The sequence below is a fragment of the Oryctolagus cuniculus genome, chromosome X (genome assembly GCF_051225735.1).
Source record: "Oryctolagus cuniculus isolate XC-2025 breed Fujian yellow rabbit chromosome X, ASM5122573v1, whole genome shotgun sequence".
In the NCBI taxonomy this organism is placed as follows: Eukaryota; Metazoa; Chordata; class Mammalia; order Lagomorpha; family Leporidae; genus Oryctolagus; species Oryctolagus cuniculus.
Genome location: NC_142888.1, coordinates 33,422,182 through 33,440,055, shown reverse-complemented (window position 1 = coordinate 33,440,055; position 17,874 = coordinate 33,422,182). Strand labels below are relative to the sequence as shown.

At 55.3% G+C, this 17,874-nt stretch overlaps 1 protein-coding gene and 1 long non-coding RNA gene across 6 annotated transcripts in view; one reads left to right on the top strand and one right to left on the bottom strand.

Annotated features, from left to right (window-relative positions):
* The window catches only part of LOC103351799 (uncharacterized), a 105,117-nt gene that overhangs the window by 43,080 nt on the left and 44,163 nt on the right, over window positions 1–17,874 (top strand). The window lies entirely within an intron of this gene.
* Window positions 1,171–13,286, bottom strand: SUV39H1 (SUV39H1 histone lysine methyltransferase). Its single transcript, XM_008272579.4, has 6 exons — window positions 12,962–13,286; window positions 10,810–10,955; window positions 8,960–9,622; window positions 3,620–3,766; window positions 3,403–3,532; window positions 1,171–2,718 (listed from the first exon to the last, which is right to left on the bottom strand). The coding sequence occupies exons 1-6, from the start codon at window positions 12,978–12,980 to the stop codon at window positions 2,585–2,587; spliced, it is 1,239 nt and encodes a 412-aa protein (XP_008270801.1). The 5' UTR covers window positions 12,981–13,286; the 3' UTR covers window positions 1,171–2,584.

Below are 17,874 nucleotides of genomic sequence, written 5' to 3'. Positions count from 1 at the left end.
CAGGATGTGGGATCTCGGAGCTCTTGGGGTTTTTCTGAGACTTGACTGTGAGTTATTTGTGGCACTATGTTCTAGAGTAAGGGCTCTGAGCAGTCTGGGGGTCTCTGTGCGAGGTTATGGGGTTTCAGAACCATCTGGGGGTCTGTGGCAGAGTGTGAGGTCTCTCGGATATCGCAGGCCCTGACAGCCCCGCTGTTTGGGTAGTCTATCCCAGGCAGCATGTGCAATGTGGAGGTCTGACAGAGTGTGGGTGGTACTATCCCAGGGTGTGAGGTCTGGTCAGTGTTTGTCCATCTCCTCTGCAGAAGGCAGGTCCTCTGATGCATGTTTAGTCCCGATCCCAGTGAAGCAGCTGTGAGATCTGAGCTGCTTGGGTGTCTGTAGCTGTTTTATGGAAGCTTGGATATTATTTGGGGTCTGTGTCTGAAGGTGCGTGTCTCAGGTTATGTGGTCCCCAAGAGGTGTGGGGTCGGTGTTTCAGGTCTAAGGAGCTGATTTGGAAGGCCTGAGTATGTTAGGTGTCCCATGCGTGAGATCTGGGGAGTTGGGGCTGGGTCTCGGTCACAGGGCACAAGAGGTCTTTTGGGATGTTTGGGATATCTGTCTCTGAGATATCTGGGCATCTGTCACAGCACGTGAGGCCTCTGAGCAAAACCAAAGAGCACTGGCTCGCCTTCAGGCCAAGGGCTGATGAGGACAAGCGAGCGAGCGCATTTGCAGCATCATGTCTTGCCATGCAGGTGCTCCAGAAACACCTGCAGCAGCTTCTTGCCCTTTGAATGCAGGGGGCAGGCTGCGGGTTCGAAGGCTCTGAGAGCAGGGAGTCTGGCTAGGACCTGACCCACACTGCTGCATCCCCACTGTGCTCCTGGCTTTGCTTGGTTATTTTTGTTTATGTCTAGTAATGATGGTTTGTTTATCTAACTGGACAGCAACAGATTGAGCTTGCTTTCTAAGTGTGTTCAAAAATGTAAGGATAAAGTGAGCTTTATGTTGGGTCAAGATGCTATGTAGATGATGGTACAAGGGGGTACAGTGTGCAGGCCCAAATTGGGAGGATTAGGGTCAGATGGCTGAGGTCTGAGGGACACGTCCCTGGGCAACCGCAGCGCCCCGGGCTCTCATCCCCCCACCCTCTCCGACACACGGTCCTCAATCTTCCATACCTTGTTCGGTCAACATCTCACTTTATTGATGCCTACTCCAAGCTGGGTAGGGCTGAGGGCTACACAAGAGGAAAACCAGATTCAGTCCATGCCTGAAGGTCCATCTAAGGAGTAGGGAGGGACGGGACGGACACACAGACGAACACACAGACCTGGCATCTGATAGCAGGGCACACAGTCTCACGGAGGGGCGCTTGGGCACAGGTAGTCAGGAAAGGCTTCCTAGAGAAGACCTCGTGGGGTGGGGGAGCGAGGGGCGAGGCAGCCATCAGAACCTTGGCCTTTTGTACACTGGGAGGCAGGCAACTTCTGAGAGCAGTGGGCCCAGGGTGAGTGCGAAGGGCTGGGGCTGGGGATGGGGCTGGGGCTAGCAGGCAGCAGTGGCTTCCCTCTCACCTCACCAAGTCCTGACAGGGACACTTTCCCTTCCCCACCCCCCCATGTCCAGCCTGTACTTCACCTTCTGCCACATGGGCCCTTCCTGGGATCCACCTCTGTGGTTTTCAAGGCTTCCCTGAGACAATCCACGTGGACCAGGTGCCCCACCCAGTGCCTGGCACCTCCTCAGCTCCCTCCCCGTCAATGCACATCATTGTCCTAAGTGCTATCTAGGGATTGGATTATCTAGGTCTTCCTTCCAGCTCTTCCAGCAGGCATCATGCCCTAGGGCAGGGCTCCCGAGAGCCCCTGGGCATCTCCCTCCGTACTCCCTGAAAGCAGAGCTCGGTCCCAGCCCACTGCCAGGGCTGGCAAGGTCTGGGCTGCCTTTCTCTCGCTGGCCAGTGGGCCTCCGGCACCCACTCCCCTTCCCCTGAGGTGTGGGCGTCCACTTCTCAGACGCGCAGCCCTGCAGAGCCTGGCCAGCTCTTAGGGCCAACAGGAGGCAGTGTGGAAAGCAGAATGAGCCCTTTTTCTTGCACTAGGACAGAGCTTCTGTGGCAAGGAAGCAGCTTCCGGTCAGGCTGGGGGCGCTGGGCTCTGATGTGTGGGCCCGCCCTGGGGGTTATTTCCCCATGCTGTTGGGGCAGCAGGGAGGAGGCCTGCAATGGACTCCTCAAGCTCCAGGCAGAAGCAGGTGCAAAAACACACATTTTTTGGGGGAGCTGGGCTGGAGCATACCCCATTGGACCTCCTGCATGGGCCCCGAATCCCAACTGCAGAAAGCCCTGGCGTCAAAAGTTGACTTCCGAAGGTGGGTGGGGCTTCTAAGTGCAACCCACAGGTGGAGTTGGGACAGGGAAAGGGGACACCTGGAGTTGGTCCTCACCGTAGCCCTGACCCTGGAGCAGCTGGAGCAGGTGGGGGCAGGTGGAGGCAGGTGAGGCCCTGGCAGTCGTTCCCCGACAGGAGGGCAGCAGTGGGGGAGGGGTGGGCAGCTTCAGGCCCCCTCAGTCAGTCTGGCATCAGACTTCCAAGGGCTAGAAGAGGTATTTGCGGCAGGATTCAGTCCCACACTTGCATTCAATACGGACCCGCTTCTTGGGGGAGCCGGGGAGGCCAGCCAGGCCAAAGTTGGAGTCCATGCGAGTGCTCTCCATGTCCACGGGGTCCACTGTGGAGTCACAGCCACCGATGGAAGGGAGGGAGGGAGGGAGGGAGGGAGGAGAGTTGTTAGAAGGTCCAGGTGAAGTGTCCCGCTACCCATTCTACCGCGAGACACCCCCCACCCCAGGATCTTAGGGCTGGGGAGCAGTCTGGGATTTGAGGTAGGAGAGGTCTTGGGGGTAGGGCCAGGGCTCAACCCTGGGGGATGGGTGTTCAGGCCGGGGGGGGGGGGCTGTTGGGGGAGGTGAGGGCCTGTCAGGAAACAACCAGAGGAGCTCTCAGGTGCAAGTCAGTGATGAAAGCCCCCCGGGGCATCCAGTGGGCTGTCTGCACTCTCCTGCCATGGAGGAATGACCTGGCTGGAAGCTATACAGGTGTGCACAGGCTAAGGCCAGAGTAGGTTAAGGGTGGGGGAACTACAAGGCTGGAGTGCTGGTTAGGATCTTGAGAGACGCTCTGAGTGTCTCAGGGCTGGGGATTCAGAGTGTGGGAATAAGGACCCCCCCCCCCCCGGGGTAGGCAGAGAACGAGGAATCACAATGGGAAAATGGGAGTCAGGAAGAGTATCTTAAAGCCCCTGCCCAAGTATTTCCCTTGGTTCTCTGAGTGACTGGTGAGGGCTGCCTGGAGGAGGGGTCCTCACGTGCCATGATGCTATGTGCATCTGCCCCCAGCCCCTTGCCACCCCCACCTTGCATGTTGTAATCAAAAGTGAGCTCCTCGCCTGCCCGGATGGTTCTTGTGGCAAAGAAAGCGATGCGGGGCAGCCGTTCGTCAAGGTTGTCTATGAAGACGTTGTACACCTGCAGGTTGGGGTCACACTGGGCAAGAAAGAACAGTGGGGGCGGGGTGAGGAGGCGGCCGGCATGCCCCTCCCACCCCCCTGCCCTCCCGCTGGGAGTACCCACACTATGGTTGACAAAGTGGGAGATGTTGCCATAATAGGCGGCATCCACGGTGTACACGTCCTCCACATAGTCCAGGTCGAAGAGGTAGGTGGCGCCCTGGCGGTCGTAGATCTGGCCCCGCCGTTCCGCCTCCTCTGAGGTAATGATCTGGGAAAGGGCCAAGCAGGAGGGGAGATTGGCCACAGAGGGTCAGGACAGGCAGCCTGTGCCTGCCCCCCACCTTCACCCACCCCACCCCCACCCCCCACTGCTGAAGACACAGTGAGCACAGGGACGCAGCCGGGCCACCATGCAGGGGGTCTGTCAGCTCTTCTCAGGGCACTGCCCACTTGTCCTCAGGCCTCTGGATAGCACAGGGAACCCTGCAAGGGGGCAGAGGCTGGCACAAGAGATAGTTAGGGTAGAAGAAAAATTCCTCCTCGTAAGGCTTCCCAGAGCCTCCTATACCCTTGGGACAGAGCAAGAGGCCCTGGGGGGCATGGGACGTCAGTGGGCCGGGTGTGCGGGTAGCGCCGGATCACGGGCAATGAGGAGACCTAGGGCATCATGAGGACAAGAGAGTCTGACCCAGGGCCAGTGGCAGCGTGGAAAGCAGCACAGCATGGCTGTGCAGATGGTGAGAAGAAAGAGGATGTGGGATGGGGGCAAAGGGACAGAGACAATGGGAAAGAGAAGAGAGAGGCAGAGTCAGGTGGAACACATAGGATGGTAGCACGAAAGACCCAGGTCCAGACAAGAGACCAAGATTCCTGGAGAAAGTCCAAGGCCAAGAGCTCTGAGAGCCCAAGATGGCAAGAGACTAAGGCCAAAAACTTAAGAGACAGAATGCCACAGAGAGATGGGCAGAGGGAGGGGAGATAACAGGAAAAAGAGACGAGAGTTCGGGTAATGGCCTCCATGGGCCACACAGTGCCAGCGCCAACAGCTGGCAGCCAAGACGGCAGTGGCCTCTCCTCCCAAGTCTCCTCCTCCCCAGCTGTCCCATCTGTCCTAGCGAGCGTGAAGCCACCCCACCGTCCCGGCACCAACCTGCTCTCATCTCTCACATGCTGTCAGTAGATTCTCTACCCCAGCACGCCCCGCCCCGCCCCGCCAAGCTCTCCTCTCTCCCCTGCAGGGCCAGTGATTGCAGCCTCTGGCAGGCCCCCAAAGTGCAGGTGACCATGCCTTGCTCAGGGTGAGGGTCCCACAGTACCCGGGACTGCCCCTCCTCACCCTCGAGTGCCTTCCCCCGGGTTTCCTTCCCTGTCTCTGCCGGAACACTGTGCAGCACGCAGCGGACATGCAGTAACTGCTGTGTACTTCCCGGGTCCCAGTGACAGCTCAAAAACTCCCTTCCCCCCGCCCGTGTCTCTTCTTCTGTCCATCTCCCTTTGTCACAGACCCAGGTCCTTGGCCACCCTCTTCATGTGGGCTAGGGACCAAGCCTTTGCTTCCGGGCTTGCCTGCCCTCTTTTCTCTAGCCGGGGCAAGCACGCTGGCGTCCTCTTGTTTGTTCCCTGCCTGTTCACACTGCCACCGCCAGCCCATGCTCCAGTTCTTCCTTGAGAAACCTGGCTCCCTGACACTCAATTTTTGTTTTGTTCATTCATTCATTCATCTAGTGGATTTTTCTTGAGGCCTACCCTGCGTCCAGCCCCAGCTTGCAGGGGTCCCAGTCAGGAAGGGTAGATTCAGGAACAAGGCCTGGTTTTTAGCCTCAGGGGTTACAGAGTGGTGACAAAAGAGACAGACTCAGATATCCACTGTGCAGGGCAGCGATCAGAACAGAGCACTTAGGGTCAGAGGGGCAATGGAAAAGAAATACTTCCTGCAGAGCAAGGTGCAGACCCTGAGAGAGCTGTGACACCAGAGTGGGGGCTGCCACCTCAGGGTACAAGAGCCCCAGGGATGTTCCGAGCAAAGTGGATCAAGGTCAATCTCCCTGTACCACCGTCCCCAGTGGGGAGTCAGCTCCAGTGCGCCTTCTCTGGGCCGCCGTCCTGAGCCTCCTGTTTGCCAACCACTGCAGGAGTTGGCCAGCTTGCTCCTGGGATCAAGGCAGGGGCAGCCTCTCCTGGCCCATGTGCAGGATGAGTGGGTGGGAGGGAGCCGTCTCTGGCCCTGCAAGCCCCTCCGGCAGCCAGGAGGTATGCCTGTATGCTTCCCGGCCTCCGTCGTCCCACCTGTTCTGCCCCTACCTGCTCCCCCAGTCTCACCAGGAGTGAGTCACACTGCAAGCCCTCCAGGGCACAAACGGTTCCTCCTCTGGCTTCCTTTCAGCCCCACTCGGTCGGTCGTGGGGGGCCACCTTGAAAATTTCAGGCAGAAAAACTTCCACGTCTCTGCACCCTAGCGGCTCTTCAGAATGAATGGGGAAGATGGGCTCTAAGCTGGCAGCTTGGAAAGGCTGCTGACGCAAACAGGAAGTAGCAAACTAGGAGGCAGCTGCTGCTCTGCCCCCTCCTGGCTGGGGGATCCTGAGTGTTCTGTCTCTCTTACACCCTTGGCACACCACCCCCACAAAAAGCCCCCAGGCCTGGCAGAGCACCAGTTTTAGACACTTGGACCCGTTCTCTTTGTACCCACTTTACAAGCTTTGTGACTCTGAGCAAGTTACTCCTGGTCTCTGGGCCTCAGTTTTCTTAGCTGTAGAAGGGGAAATGATGGTGACAAAATCCCAACCTGCCAGGGGCTCTTGGGAAGAGACCCAGCCAGACTGCACTCCCTGCTGGGCGGGAATTGAAAACTACCACCGAATGTGCAGAAGCTGGCGGGGCAGCTCAGATGGTGGGCACTGTGGGCGCCGACCCTTGTGTCCCCTCAGTGGAAGGACAGCATGGTGTACAGGCATGGTGATGTGGCCTCCAAAACCGAACACCCTGGCAGCGTCTGGGGCAGCACCACATCCTCCAGTGAAATCATATTTCTACAACCTAATTTATGAATATTCACCCCAAGTGGGATAGAGACTACAAATAGGCCCCTGTCAGGTCAGGTTGGGTTTTGAGGCCAGACAGCTTAGAAAAATCCTTGGATTTTCTGAATTTTGGACCATACTGGCTAACAATTACGTAAATAACCTAATTGTGTACTGAACGCTGTTCAAGTGCTTTGTCCCAGTGCTGCACATGCAGTAACTTGTCTAACGCTTCTAACAAGCGTATGAGGTGGGTGCTATTATCATTCCCATTTTCCAGATTAGGAAACTGAGACAGAGAGAGGTTAAGTGACTGCTGATGGGTGCTGGAGTTGATGGGATTCAAGCCGGGGCAGCCAGGCTCCAGGGCCCATCTTCCCAGGCTGCCTCGTCAGAGGGGGTGTGGGAAAGCAGAGTTTGGCTCTGGCAGTGCTTAGGGACCTGTGGCAGCATCAGAAGGACCCTTGGGTCTGGGGGGCAAGGCAGAGGGGACCTGGAAGTCCCCAAACATGGCAAGAGGAAGGCCACGAGATAGCACAAGAGAATGTGTAGACAGCGGGCAGGCTGAGGGCAGGAGTGAGAAGGGCCCTGGAAAGGAGTAAGGACACTAAGGAAAGAGTCAGCAGTCCAGGGCACTCTGAGACGGCAGGCTCCCCTGCCCTCGGCCGTCAGGATCCTTTGTGTAGACAGCTTTCCCTCCAGGCCCCAGCATGGTGAGGCTCAGGACAGCCCCCAGGCCTGGCAGCACCCCATGGTGTCTAGACACTGCTCCAGAGTGTTGGCACGCTGAAGGTGTGGACCCAGTCTCTTCCAGACAGCCTAGATCCCTCTTCCTAGGACAAGGCCACTTCCTTCTGATCCCCAGGACAGCACGGGTGTGGACATTTCCTAAACGAGACCACCAGGGTCCTCTGGAATGTGGCTAGCTCAAGCTGGGGTCACCGTGGGATGTCGGGGTCAGTGTGGGGTACAGATCCCTCTTCCCACACAATGTCAGGACCTTTCCTGCTCCCGCTGTCAGGAACCCTCTGGGTGTGACCACTTGCTTTCTCCAGACCATCAGACCCTTTGTCCAGCACGAGGAACCCATAGGGTTCTTTGGGGTGTGGGCGAATCCTCAGCCAGACTGTCAGTCCTCTGTGCTGTACACCCCTCAGGGGCCTATGGGAATATGAAATTTGGGGGGTTTCACTTTGGCAGGGCACACTCATGGGTTTAAACACTCAAGGTCCAGGGAGGCCTAGATGTCCCCCAATGCATGAGGAATCGCCCCACCCTAAATGGCCATCATAGAATAGGACACTTCCTGCTGTAGACACCTGCTATTCCCTCAGACCTCTTGTGTTTCCCATATGCACACATGGCTAAAGCACAAGCCCCGGCCTCCCTTGCATTGGAGGTAGGACCAATGCCAGCCACTGGGAGCAGGGATGTGCACTATGACCAGGTCTGACCCATTAGAACCTACCCCCAGGGCCAGCATTAAGCTGCCACCGTTGACACCCGCATCCCATATCGGAGTGTTGGTTTGACTCCTGCCACCTCTGCTTCTGATCCAGCTCCCTGCTAATGTGCCTTGAAAGGCAACAGAAGACGGCCAAAATCCTTGGGCCCCTGCCATCTACTTGGGAGACCCAGATGCAGTTCCTGGCTCCAGGCTCTGGCCTGATCCATCCCCAGCTATTGTGGCTATGTGGAAAGTGAACCAGCACATGGAAGATGGATCTCTCTCTCTCTCACCTGCCTTTCAAATAAATCAATCATTAAAAAAAAAAGCACCCACCTTTCCTATTCCCTACTTGGCCCATCTACCAGGCAACGCTAGGGATCTAGTGTGACTCTGGGGCTCTAAGGCACAGCTAAGGCATGCGAGGGAAAGGCCTAGGTGTGTGAGTCGCTGTGTGAGAGGAGGCACAGCCACACAGGACTGCTCCATGAGTAAGCTACCTTTTAATGGGCGCAGTCACTAAAGCCTTGGGGACTCCTACTACAGTGGCCCAGCAGCCTGCAAGTCTAGAGGAGGAAGTAGGCATCCTCCGTCCAACACCACTACATCCGACACCAGCCAGCTCGTGCTCCTTCTGTGCAGACCAGGAAAGGGGCTCCTTCGGAGCATGCACCGCCTGGCCCGCGGGAGACGAGAAGAGGAAGCACCTTCCAGGTGCCGCAGTCGTGTGCCAGACCACACTGCCCTGCCCTGGGCCCCAGTTCCTCCCTTTCTGCTCGGCCAGGGACCCTTGAAAAATCCACCCCACTGGGAAGGATTTCAGTATTCTTTAGCCATTAGCATGGCCAAGTTGTGATGTCCCGGCTTGGAATACCAGTCCCTGCCAGGCCTTACCCATAGGTTGGGCACATGCTGCAGACACATGATGGGAAGAGCTGTGCGCATGTACGCGCGCACACACACACACACACACACCCCAGTCCCATCTTCCTACCTCTCCCACGTACTCCATGACAAAGCTGTTCTTGCGGATCTTCTCCAGCGTGCGCACACCCCAGCCACGCCCATCATCTGTGCGGAAGATGCAGAGGTCATAGCGGATGCCCTTCTGTACCACGCGATTGGGGCAGTCGTAGCCACAGCGACAGCGGGAGTTGCACTCATAGATGGGCAGCCCGGCTCGCAGCCGCACCTGACCCTGGTCATTGTAGGCAAACTTGTGCAGGGACGCCCCAGGGCAGCAGCCTCCAGCAGGTGCCGACAGACAGTCCTGGCACTCGCAGCCCACGGCTACCTGGTTGAGGGTGATGCCCTCCCCAACCCGGTACTCGTTGATGTACACAAAGGCCCGTGGGGGGCCGTCGAGGTCCACCTCATTCTCCACTGTGATGCGTCCCAGATGGCTGCGCTTGGCATTGAGCTCCTGCTCCCAGCGCCGAAGCGCCCGCCTCTGCTTGGCTTTCTGTACCAAATAGTTGGCCAAGCTTGGGTCCAGGTGCCGGGGTGGCTTCGACCGGTGGTGCCGCCGCAGCAGCTCCCTTTCTAAGTCCTTGTGGAACTGCTTGAGGATGCGCACGCACTTGAGATTCTGTCGGGGCTCCCAGGTGCTCTCTGAGTCTGGGTATCCGCGCCACTTTACCAGGTAGTACTCCTGTTCCTGTTGGGGGACCAGGACGGACAGGGGCACCGTGAGTGGCAAGACCCTTGGGCAACCAGCTCTCGTGGGGCTTCCATCCAAAGCTGACAGCTAACACCCACCCCATGCCCCACCCTTTTTCTGGACTGGGCCTGCAAGGAAGAGAATGAAGTTCCAATCCTGCTCTCCCCCTTAGTATTTGGCCAAATTCGAATCTGGAAGTGAATCTCTCAAACCCATTCCCTCCTGACAGCTTTTGCTCACAGCCCTCCCCCCCCCCATCCCTTAGCACCTCCTGCCAACCTCACCTCCAAAATACATCCAGACTCTGGTCCCTTCAAACCTTCATCACTGTCATCACCGTCAGGGCCGGCCTGGGCCCCCATTCCCACGGCCCCCCTCACCCCTATAGGCTGCCCTCCACACAGCAGCCACAGGGAAGGAGCTTTGCTTGCTGAGAGGCAGCCACAGGAGAGCACTCAACAGCAGATGCTAGTTCAACAGCCTGGGTACAAACCCTCAAGCTCCCTTAGCTTTGCTGCCTCAGGTACGCTATTTCAATGTGTTGGGCCACAGTGTGTAAAATAAGAGCTAATTTTTTTTTCTAGCATTCATTATGTAGTCTAAGCAATTTAGAATAATATTTACTCATCTAACCCTCACGAAGCTCTATGAGGTAGGTACTATAGATCATGCCCATTTTACAGATGAGGAAAGTAAAGTGCAGAGGGTTCTGGTAAGCCAGATTTAAACACAAGGCTTGCTGGCTCCGGCCTGTTTTTTAACTCTCTTGCGGGTACCTTCTCTGACAGCAGTTAATACTTAACAGTTTCCAGGCACAGGGATTAAATGAGTCTCTGAGAGGAACCGCCTGGCACACTGAAAGTGCCCAGTGACCATTAGCTATCACCAGCTCACTCCTGGGCTTAGCATCTCAGTCTCCGCGATTGGTTTACCTTCCTAGGGACGTGGCATGAGACATTTACTTGGGGATTCATTCTGGCTTCTGCCCCCTCAGAAAGCCACTTAGTTTTCCTACCTGTAAAATGGGGAGGGGAGAGAGGCTACTCATCCTAGTTTTTCAGGATCAGAAGAGAAATTTCCCTTTTAGGCACAGATTGGGGGGGGTGGCGGGAACATGACCCAGTAGGAAGCCAACTTCCCAAGATCTACCCCCTTCCCCTAGGGCCCGGTCACTGCAGACTCACGCGGATCTTCTTGTAATCACACAGGTACTCGACTTCAAAATCATAGAGGTTCCTCTTAGAGATGCCAAGGGCAGGACAGGAGAGCTTGGCCAGGCGGCACAGGTCCTGCAGTTGATTCCAAGAAGACTTGCAACACACACTGCAGCCTGGAACGACAAGGCGGAAAGAATCATTACTGGGCAGCCTGACCTGGCCAGGGGCTCCAAATCCTCTCTGGGCTACCCCAGACGTAGTGAAATTGACCCCACAGGTCTTCCCCAAAGTGGAAAATTCTGCAACAGCCACTCCAGGGAACCTCAGTGCTTACTGCCCAAGGCTACCCCTGGGGCAGTGAACTTCAAAGTGCCGCCAAGTGCCATTTGCTATAGGGATTGGCCTAAAGGAATCTTCCCAGACCTTCAGACTCCCTCTACACCAGTCCTAAAACAACCTAGGTTCTGGATCACCTTTCTTTCCACTTTGCAAAAGAAAGGGACAACCCCCCCCATCTCAGTAGGGTGCATTGCCCAGGGAGGGGGTGGGGAGGGGAGGGGATTAAAACCTCCAGGGCACCAAACAAAGGCATAACTGGAAAGACTGGTCCTCAACCCCTTATCTGAAGCTCCTGGGCTGGATGAGTTTTAGAATTCAGCATTTTTTTGGATTTTAGAAGTGTAGCTCTAGGTATGTCCTGTCCATGTGCAAACACTCCCAGCCTGGACAGGCACATCAAGCCATAATCAAGTGCACTGATCGCTCTGTAGCAAAAGTGCAAAGGTTCACATTAAGTAGTTGAAATAAAGATGTAAGATAAGGTAACCTCACTGGACAGTCCGACCTTATAATCAATCTCCTTTTGCCATGAATGGTGCCAAATTTAAGAAAAAGCTTTCAGCACTCAGATTTTGGAATGATGACTACAGGACTGTGGAATGATACTATGTTACAGGAAGCTTCCTTGAATGGTTAGTCTGGGGACTTTAAACCTACAAAGTTTGTTTCTTCCACACTGCATTCTGACTTTCTGTCTCAATCACATTTCTGTGAAAGGTGAAACCGCTCTGAAGTCAGCAACAGGCAAAGCAATATAGGTTAGTGACATCCATTCTTTGAAACATACCTGGAATCTTTCTGGGGCTACCAAGATCATTCAAGACGGATTTTTAAAAACAATGTATCCTTCTTTCTGATGCAAGGCACCTTCTTAATTAATATGCTTTAGAAGCCATTTTATCAAAGCATGTCACAGAGCACTTCAACTCCACGTCCCCACTTCGTCTTTCAAAACTGTCTAATATTTGCTACCTGCCTGCCATTACAAAACTCCAGCCTATTTAAACTTATGACGAAATAGCCTAGATGTCAATCTAGAAATGTACAAGAGCTTTTCGTAATTATTCCGTGGGCTCCCCCCACCCCCTAGGCAAGGCCTAGTGGAGACTCTAAGCCTGGGCCCACGCTTTCCTCTCCTTGCGATGCAATCCCCTCGCATACACGTGAAATCCGCCCCCCCTCCAACCCTCGCAAGTGGTCCCTGTTAACACCTCCTGCCACGGGCTCAGGCGCGGACCACAACTGGGCTCTCCTGCCTCGCAGAGGTCCCCCTCCCACTTGTGGAACGCACACTCCTCGCAGCTGTCCGCACATAGAGGAGCTCCCCCAACATGGTCACCCCGCTTTCCTTGCACATGGGGGAGTCCGGCTCTCCCAAGAGGGAAGCTCCTATTCCCCTCAGCTGGAGGAACCCTCTCTCTTGAAGAGCCCCCTTGGGGGTCCGTCCCCGCTTCTTTTCCCTCCCCTTCCGGCGTCTCGCGTGGACACCGTAGGGGTAACGGTCACCGGGGGCCGGTTTTCCCGCGCGCGGGCGAGGCCTCCCCGACAAGCCCCTGCGCGTGCGCGCGCCGCTCCGGTCGTGATCTGCAACGCGCGCGCCCCTCTCCCGCGTCCCCACTTAGCCCCGCGGCCACCGCGTTCCGAGGAGCGCGCCCCCTCCCCTCAGCCCCGCCCAGCCCCGCGCACCAGGCCCGCGCTCCCCGAGCCCCTTCCTTTCTGCGCCGGGTTTCCGGCTCCGGGCTCCGTGGCCTTGGACGCCAGGACCCCGAGCCCGCGACGCCACCCCTCCAGCCCACCCGGCCCGGCCAGCGAACCCGCGCCTCTGCCGCCACTGCTTCACCTTTTAAATTTTCCGCCATCTTTCCCCACGGCTAACGACATTCGGGCCTAGCCGGCCTCGCGAGAAGAGAGCTCGCGCGGGCGTGGCCGGGAACGCGCAGCCTATTGGCCGCGCCTCCCCGCGAGCAGCACCGGCGAGGACCAACCGGCGAGCCGTGACCGGACCCCTCCCCGCCACCCGGCTCGGTCCCGGAGGCGGGTGCTCGCCGCGCTTTCCCAGAGTGCGTCTGGGCGGCGGCGGCGGCGGCGGTAGCGGTAGCTGAGGGTGCCCGAGGCCCTGCCCGTTCGCCGGTCTGTCTGTCACGCTGGTAGCCAATCACGTTGTCAGCCAGTCGTACGGGGGATTCTCCGTCCTGTCAGACCCCCAATTACCTCCGTCAGTCAGTCCGTCACCACATTTTAACCCCAAGCAGGCCGTGACCCAGCGTGGAGCAGCGCCACGGACAGCTGCCCAGTCAGTTGTCCTATTCAAATAGGCGATGGGTCAGTCTCCCCAGGCAGGTGTCTCGCCAGGCCCCGCCTCCTTCACATGCTCTGTCAGTCAATGGCAGCATCCATTTGTGCCTTGGGCCAGCTGCGACTCCCTGGAGGCAGGCACCCAGCTGTTAGCGAGGCTGCCCTTCCCGCAGACGGTCCCCGCAATGCAATGGCGCGGGCCAGTCAAGCAGCCCTTGCCCAGGGACCAGCTCCTAGGTAGATCCTCTCATCAGCTCCAGCATCCAGCCTTGGCCTCAGGCAGGCAGGCAGGCAGGCTGTGATTAGGTCAGGACAAGCTGCCGTTGGTTACACCCCACGCACACCACCCAGCTAGGCCCCAGAGCAGAGCCATAGCAACTAGAGGGACAATTATGTTTCCATGCCACCTGTCATTGGCTCAGCCAGCCTGGCCTTTCCCCGGCGACTCATCTCAGCCTCAGGCAACGGACCATGGGTCCTTCAAACCTGTCACTGCCCTCTGCTTCTCTGGACCCCTGGGAGAGGCTGGCATCCTGTTAGGGCGCACGGTCCATAACCACATAGAACCATCGAGGCAAGCAGCTATGTCGGTCTTGCTGCTGGCCAGCTGCCCTGTGACCCATTCCACCTGCCTCTCATCGTAGTCAGTAGCCCACTGATCTCAGCATCTAGAGGGTGACAGGTCAGCCAGCAGAGCATGGAGCCAGGCCCTTGAGTGTGCCGTGATTCAGTGGAGGTGGACCGTTGGTGGCAGATCTGGTATCTCCATTCCCTCAGGCCAGGCCTGATTCCTGTGGCTCCTCTCCCTCTTAGTCCCCGTGTTACATAGTGCACCAAACAGTCATGCAGTTAATTCAACAGATATTCCATCTGCCTACCAGGCCAGCTGTGAGCTGGCTGGAACATGGCTAACCTGTCTGGCATTCTACCCTGCCTGCCACGAATTCAACAGTCAAGGGCTTAGCTAAGTCCTACCTCAGTCCCCTAGCCCTATTCTAGAACAGAGTGTAGATGCTGGTTCTCACGTGCCCACCCCCCATATCCCCACCCCCGTCTCTTTGGGCAGACAGGGCCCTCCCACTCCAGGGACATGACAGTGATGGAAGACATGACCGCTGGCCCTCTGGACCTGGAGAGGAGATTTAAGAGCCTGGGTTCTGGAGCCTGGCTACCTGACTGCTTGGCTCCGCCAGGCACTCAACTGTGTGGCCACAGGCAATTTTCTCACCTGAACCACCTCAAGTGAGTGATTCTAGCTTGGGTATTTCCCACTCATCTGGAAAATGAATCTTTCTGGATTAGCACCTTTGTAGGAGACCTCAAAGGTAAGAGCTTTTCCTATTATGACTGTGCCCTATTTCCAGCCATCTATCCTTTTAGCCTTAATTTAGTACCTACTGTATATCCTGCTCTGCCCAAAGTTCAGGCCAAGGCAAGTTTTATTCATTGCAAGTGGCACAGATTTGGCCTATTTTCATGCACACCTCATACTGGAGTGTAGCACACATACATAAAAGCACATGACCATAGATGCCTGGTGTGATGAATTTTTCACAAGCTAACATACATGTGGAGTCAGAGTGTGGGCTATAAAACATCATCAGCCAGGGCTAGTGTTGTGGCATAGCGGGTAAAGCCACTGCCTGCAGTGCCGGCATCCCATATGGGCACAGGTTCAAGTCCCTGCTGTTCCACTTCCAATCCAGCGCTCTGCTGTGGCTTGGAAAAGCAGTGGAAGATGGCCCAAGTCTTTGGGCCCCTGCACCCATGTGGGAGACCCGGAAGAAGCTTCTGACTCCTGGCTTCGGATCAGCCCAGCACTGGCCATTGCAGCCATCTGGGGGAGTGAACCAGCAGATGGAAGACCTCTCTCTGCCTCTGCCTCTCTGTAACTCTTTCAAGTAAACAAATAAAATATTTTTTTTAAAAATCATCAGCCAGGGCATCTAAATCATTTAACTGAAATCAGCCTGCATCTTACAAGTGCAGTGGTCCCCGTAAGATGGTGTCACCTAATGACATTGCACCCATCTTAGTTTGGGTAAGTACACATTATGATGTTCACGCAACAAGAAAATCACCTAACAATGCATTTCTTGGAATATGTCCCCATCCTTAATTGATGCATGACTGTACTGGTTGAGTCATAATTTAAATGGCAGCACTTTTTTTTTGTCTTTCTTAGTAATACATAAAATAATGGTGCATTTTGTAGTCAATGATGACTCAGGATCACTGAAGTCCAGTAATAACAATAACAACAACAACAACAGCTGTGAAAATAGCACCTGACATTTCCAGAAGCCTGCAAGGATCCTGACACTTGGCAGAATTGCCTGGTTTAATTCCCAGTGCAGTCCCATGAGGAAAATATTTTTACCCCCATATTAAGGACTGAGGAAACTGAGACCCTGAGGGATCAAGCAAGTTGTTCACAGTTCTTTTTTTTTTTCTTTTTAATTTGAAAGGCAGAGAGAGAGAGCATGCTCTTCCATCTGCTGATTCACCCCCCAAATGTCTACAACAGCTGCGGCTGGGATAGGCCAAGGTCAGGAGCCCAGAACTTGATCTAGGTCTCCCAAGTGGGTGGCAGGAACTCAAGCAAGCAGGACTGGGTCTCGAACCCAGGCACTTTGGCCTTGAGTGTGGGCACATCTAGACTGCTTGTGCCAAGCACCTGCCCCTCACAGTCAACTCTTGTACCCAGCACTTACAGCAGTTCAGAGGTTGTGGGATGGAAGATCTCTTCCAGAACAAAGTCCCAACACACTGATTTTCCAGGGTTTCTGTGGAGGACTGGGAGGGGGAAATAAGTGACACTGACAGACCCTCCTCCCTAGACCAAGTGTCCATCTGCCTGCCTGGGGTGGGGTGGGGAAGTGGAGACAGGGGTGAAGAAATGAAAAAATTAGAGGAAACCAGAGACTGCCTCCTTCTCTAGCTCAGGGCAAATGTCCCTGTCCTCAGGGAATTCTTAAGGGGCAAAGCTAGCTCCCCTGCCCTCCATCTCCTCCCTCCCTCACAGCTCCCACCACCTCCCTCATTCTCTCCCTCCTCAACACCCCACTGCCACCCGTGCTTCCATGGCTCAGAAATTCTTCCACTGGTCTTGCGGATGAGAGAGGCTTCCCCTCTCTGGGTTCCCCTTCCCCTTCCTCCCCTATTCCCTCCTCTTCCTCCTGTAAAGGAAAATATTTGAGATCTTGAACCCCCTAGATTTCAGAAATAGGAAGGCATAGGGGCCTCAAGTCTAGGCTGTGATATGCCAGAGCTTTGAATTACTCCCTTGGAAATAGCTGTAAGCACCAGACAGACAGAGCTCCTATCCCCTGGTGTACTCCCCAGATGCTAGCAACTGCCAGGCTAGCCCAGGCAGAAGCCAAGAGCCAGAACCTCCACCCAGGTCTTCCACATGGGTGACAGGGACCCAAGCACTTGAGCCATTGCCACTGCCTCTGGAGGTTCTGCATTAGCAGGAAGCTGGAGTCGGGAAGGGAGCTGGACATGGAACCCAGATGTGGGATGTGGGATGCAGGTGTCGTAACCACTAGGCCAGATGCCCCAAGGACAGTTTTGAGGTACGCCTTTTTTGGGGGGAGGGAGGGAGAAAGTCCTGGAGGAGAAGGAGGAGGATGAGGAGGGGTGGGAATCATTTATCTAGATGGTATGATCACCATTTAGAGATGAGGAAACGGGCTCAGCGCCTGAGGCAGCTTGCTCATGTTCTGGAGCAGATCTGTGTGATCTTCTGTTGCAATTGGCTAGTGGTTTGCACCAGGAACTGGACAGAACTGAATTTTACAATTGAGAGGAGCATCCTGCCCAGCAGGTTCTTGCTGTATGAGTTGTGCACACAGAGAGTAGGGAGATTTGGTCATCAAGTGTGTTCTTGATCTAGTATTGTGCTCACTGAAAGCTTTTTTTTTTTTTAAATAATTAAGCACATGATCACCACACCTGGCCTCACACCAAGTTTGTCTCATCTCAGGGCCTTTGCACTGGCTATCCCAAAAGTTTAGACTGCTTTTTCTCCCAAATATTCTAATGGCCCATCCTCTGTTTTGTTAGGTTCAATACAACTGTCACCTCCTCCAAGTGTCACCTTCCCATTACCATCTGAATGGTGCACCACAGCACTCATCATGGTCTGTAACTCTGCTTGATTTCTATTTGGTTCTTTCTTTCTTGTCTGTTGCCCTAGGAGAGTGATTCCAACCCTATGAGGGCAGCAATTTATTTTTCTGTACTTCTTCCTCATTCCTTCATCCCTAGCCCCTGAAGTAGTGCCTGGAAATAAATATGGAAAGAAATACAGGCAAAATGGCTGAGGACGTAAAAGAACAAATCAATGAATATATCCATGTGAGGCTAAATAAATAAAATGAGATAGATCCACTAAAGGGACTTTGGGGAGAAAGGACCCCTAATTCCCACACTGGAAATGCAATCAAACACATT

What these genes read in the sequence shown, in the direction of transcription:
- SUV39H1 (XM_008272579.4), bottom strand. An exon ending in GTGATTACAAGAAGATCCGC is followed by an intron (nt 9,623 to 10,809) that starts GTGAGTCTGCAG and finishes GTCCCCCAACAG; the next exon opens with GAACAGGAGTACTACCTGGT. An exon ending in TCATGGAGTACGTGGGAGAG is followed by an intron (nt 3,767 to 8,959) that starts GTAGGAAGATGG and finishes GCCCTTTCCCAG; the next exon opens with ATCATTACCTCAGAGGAGGC.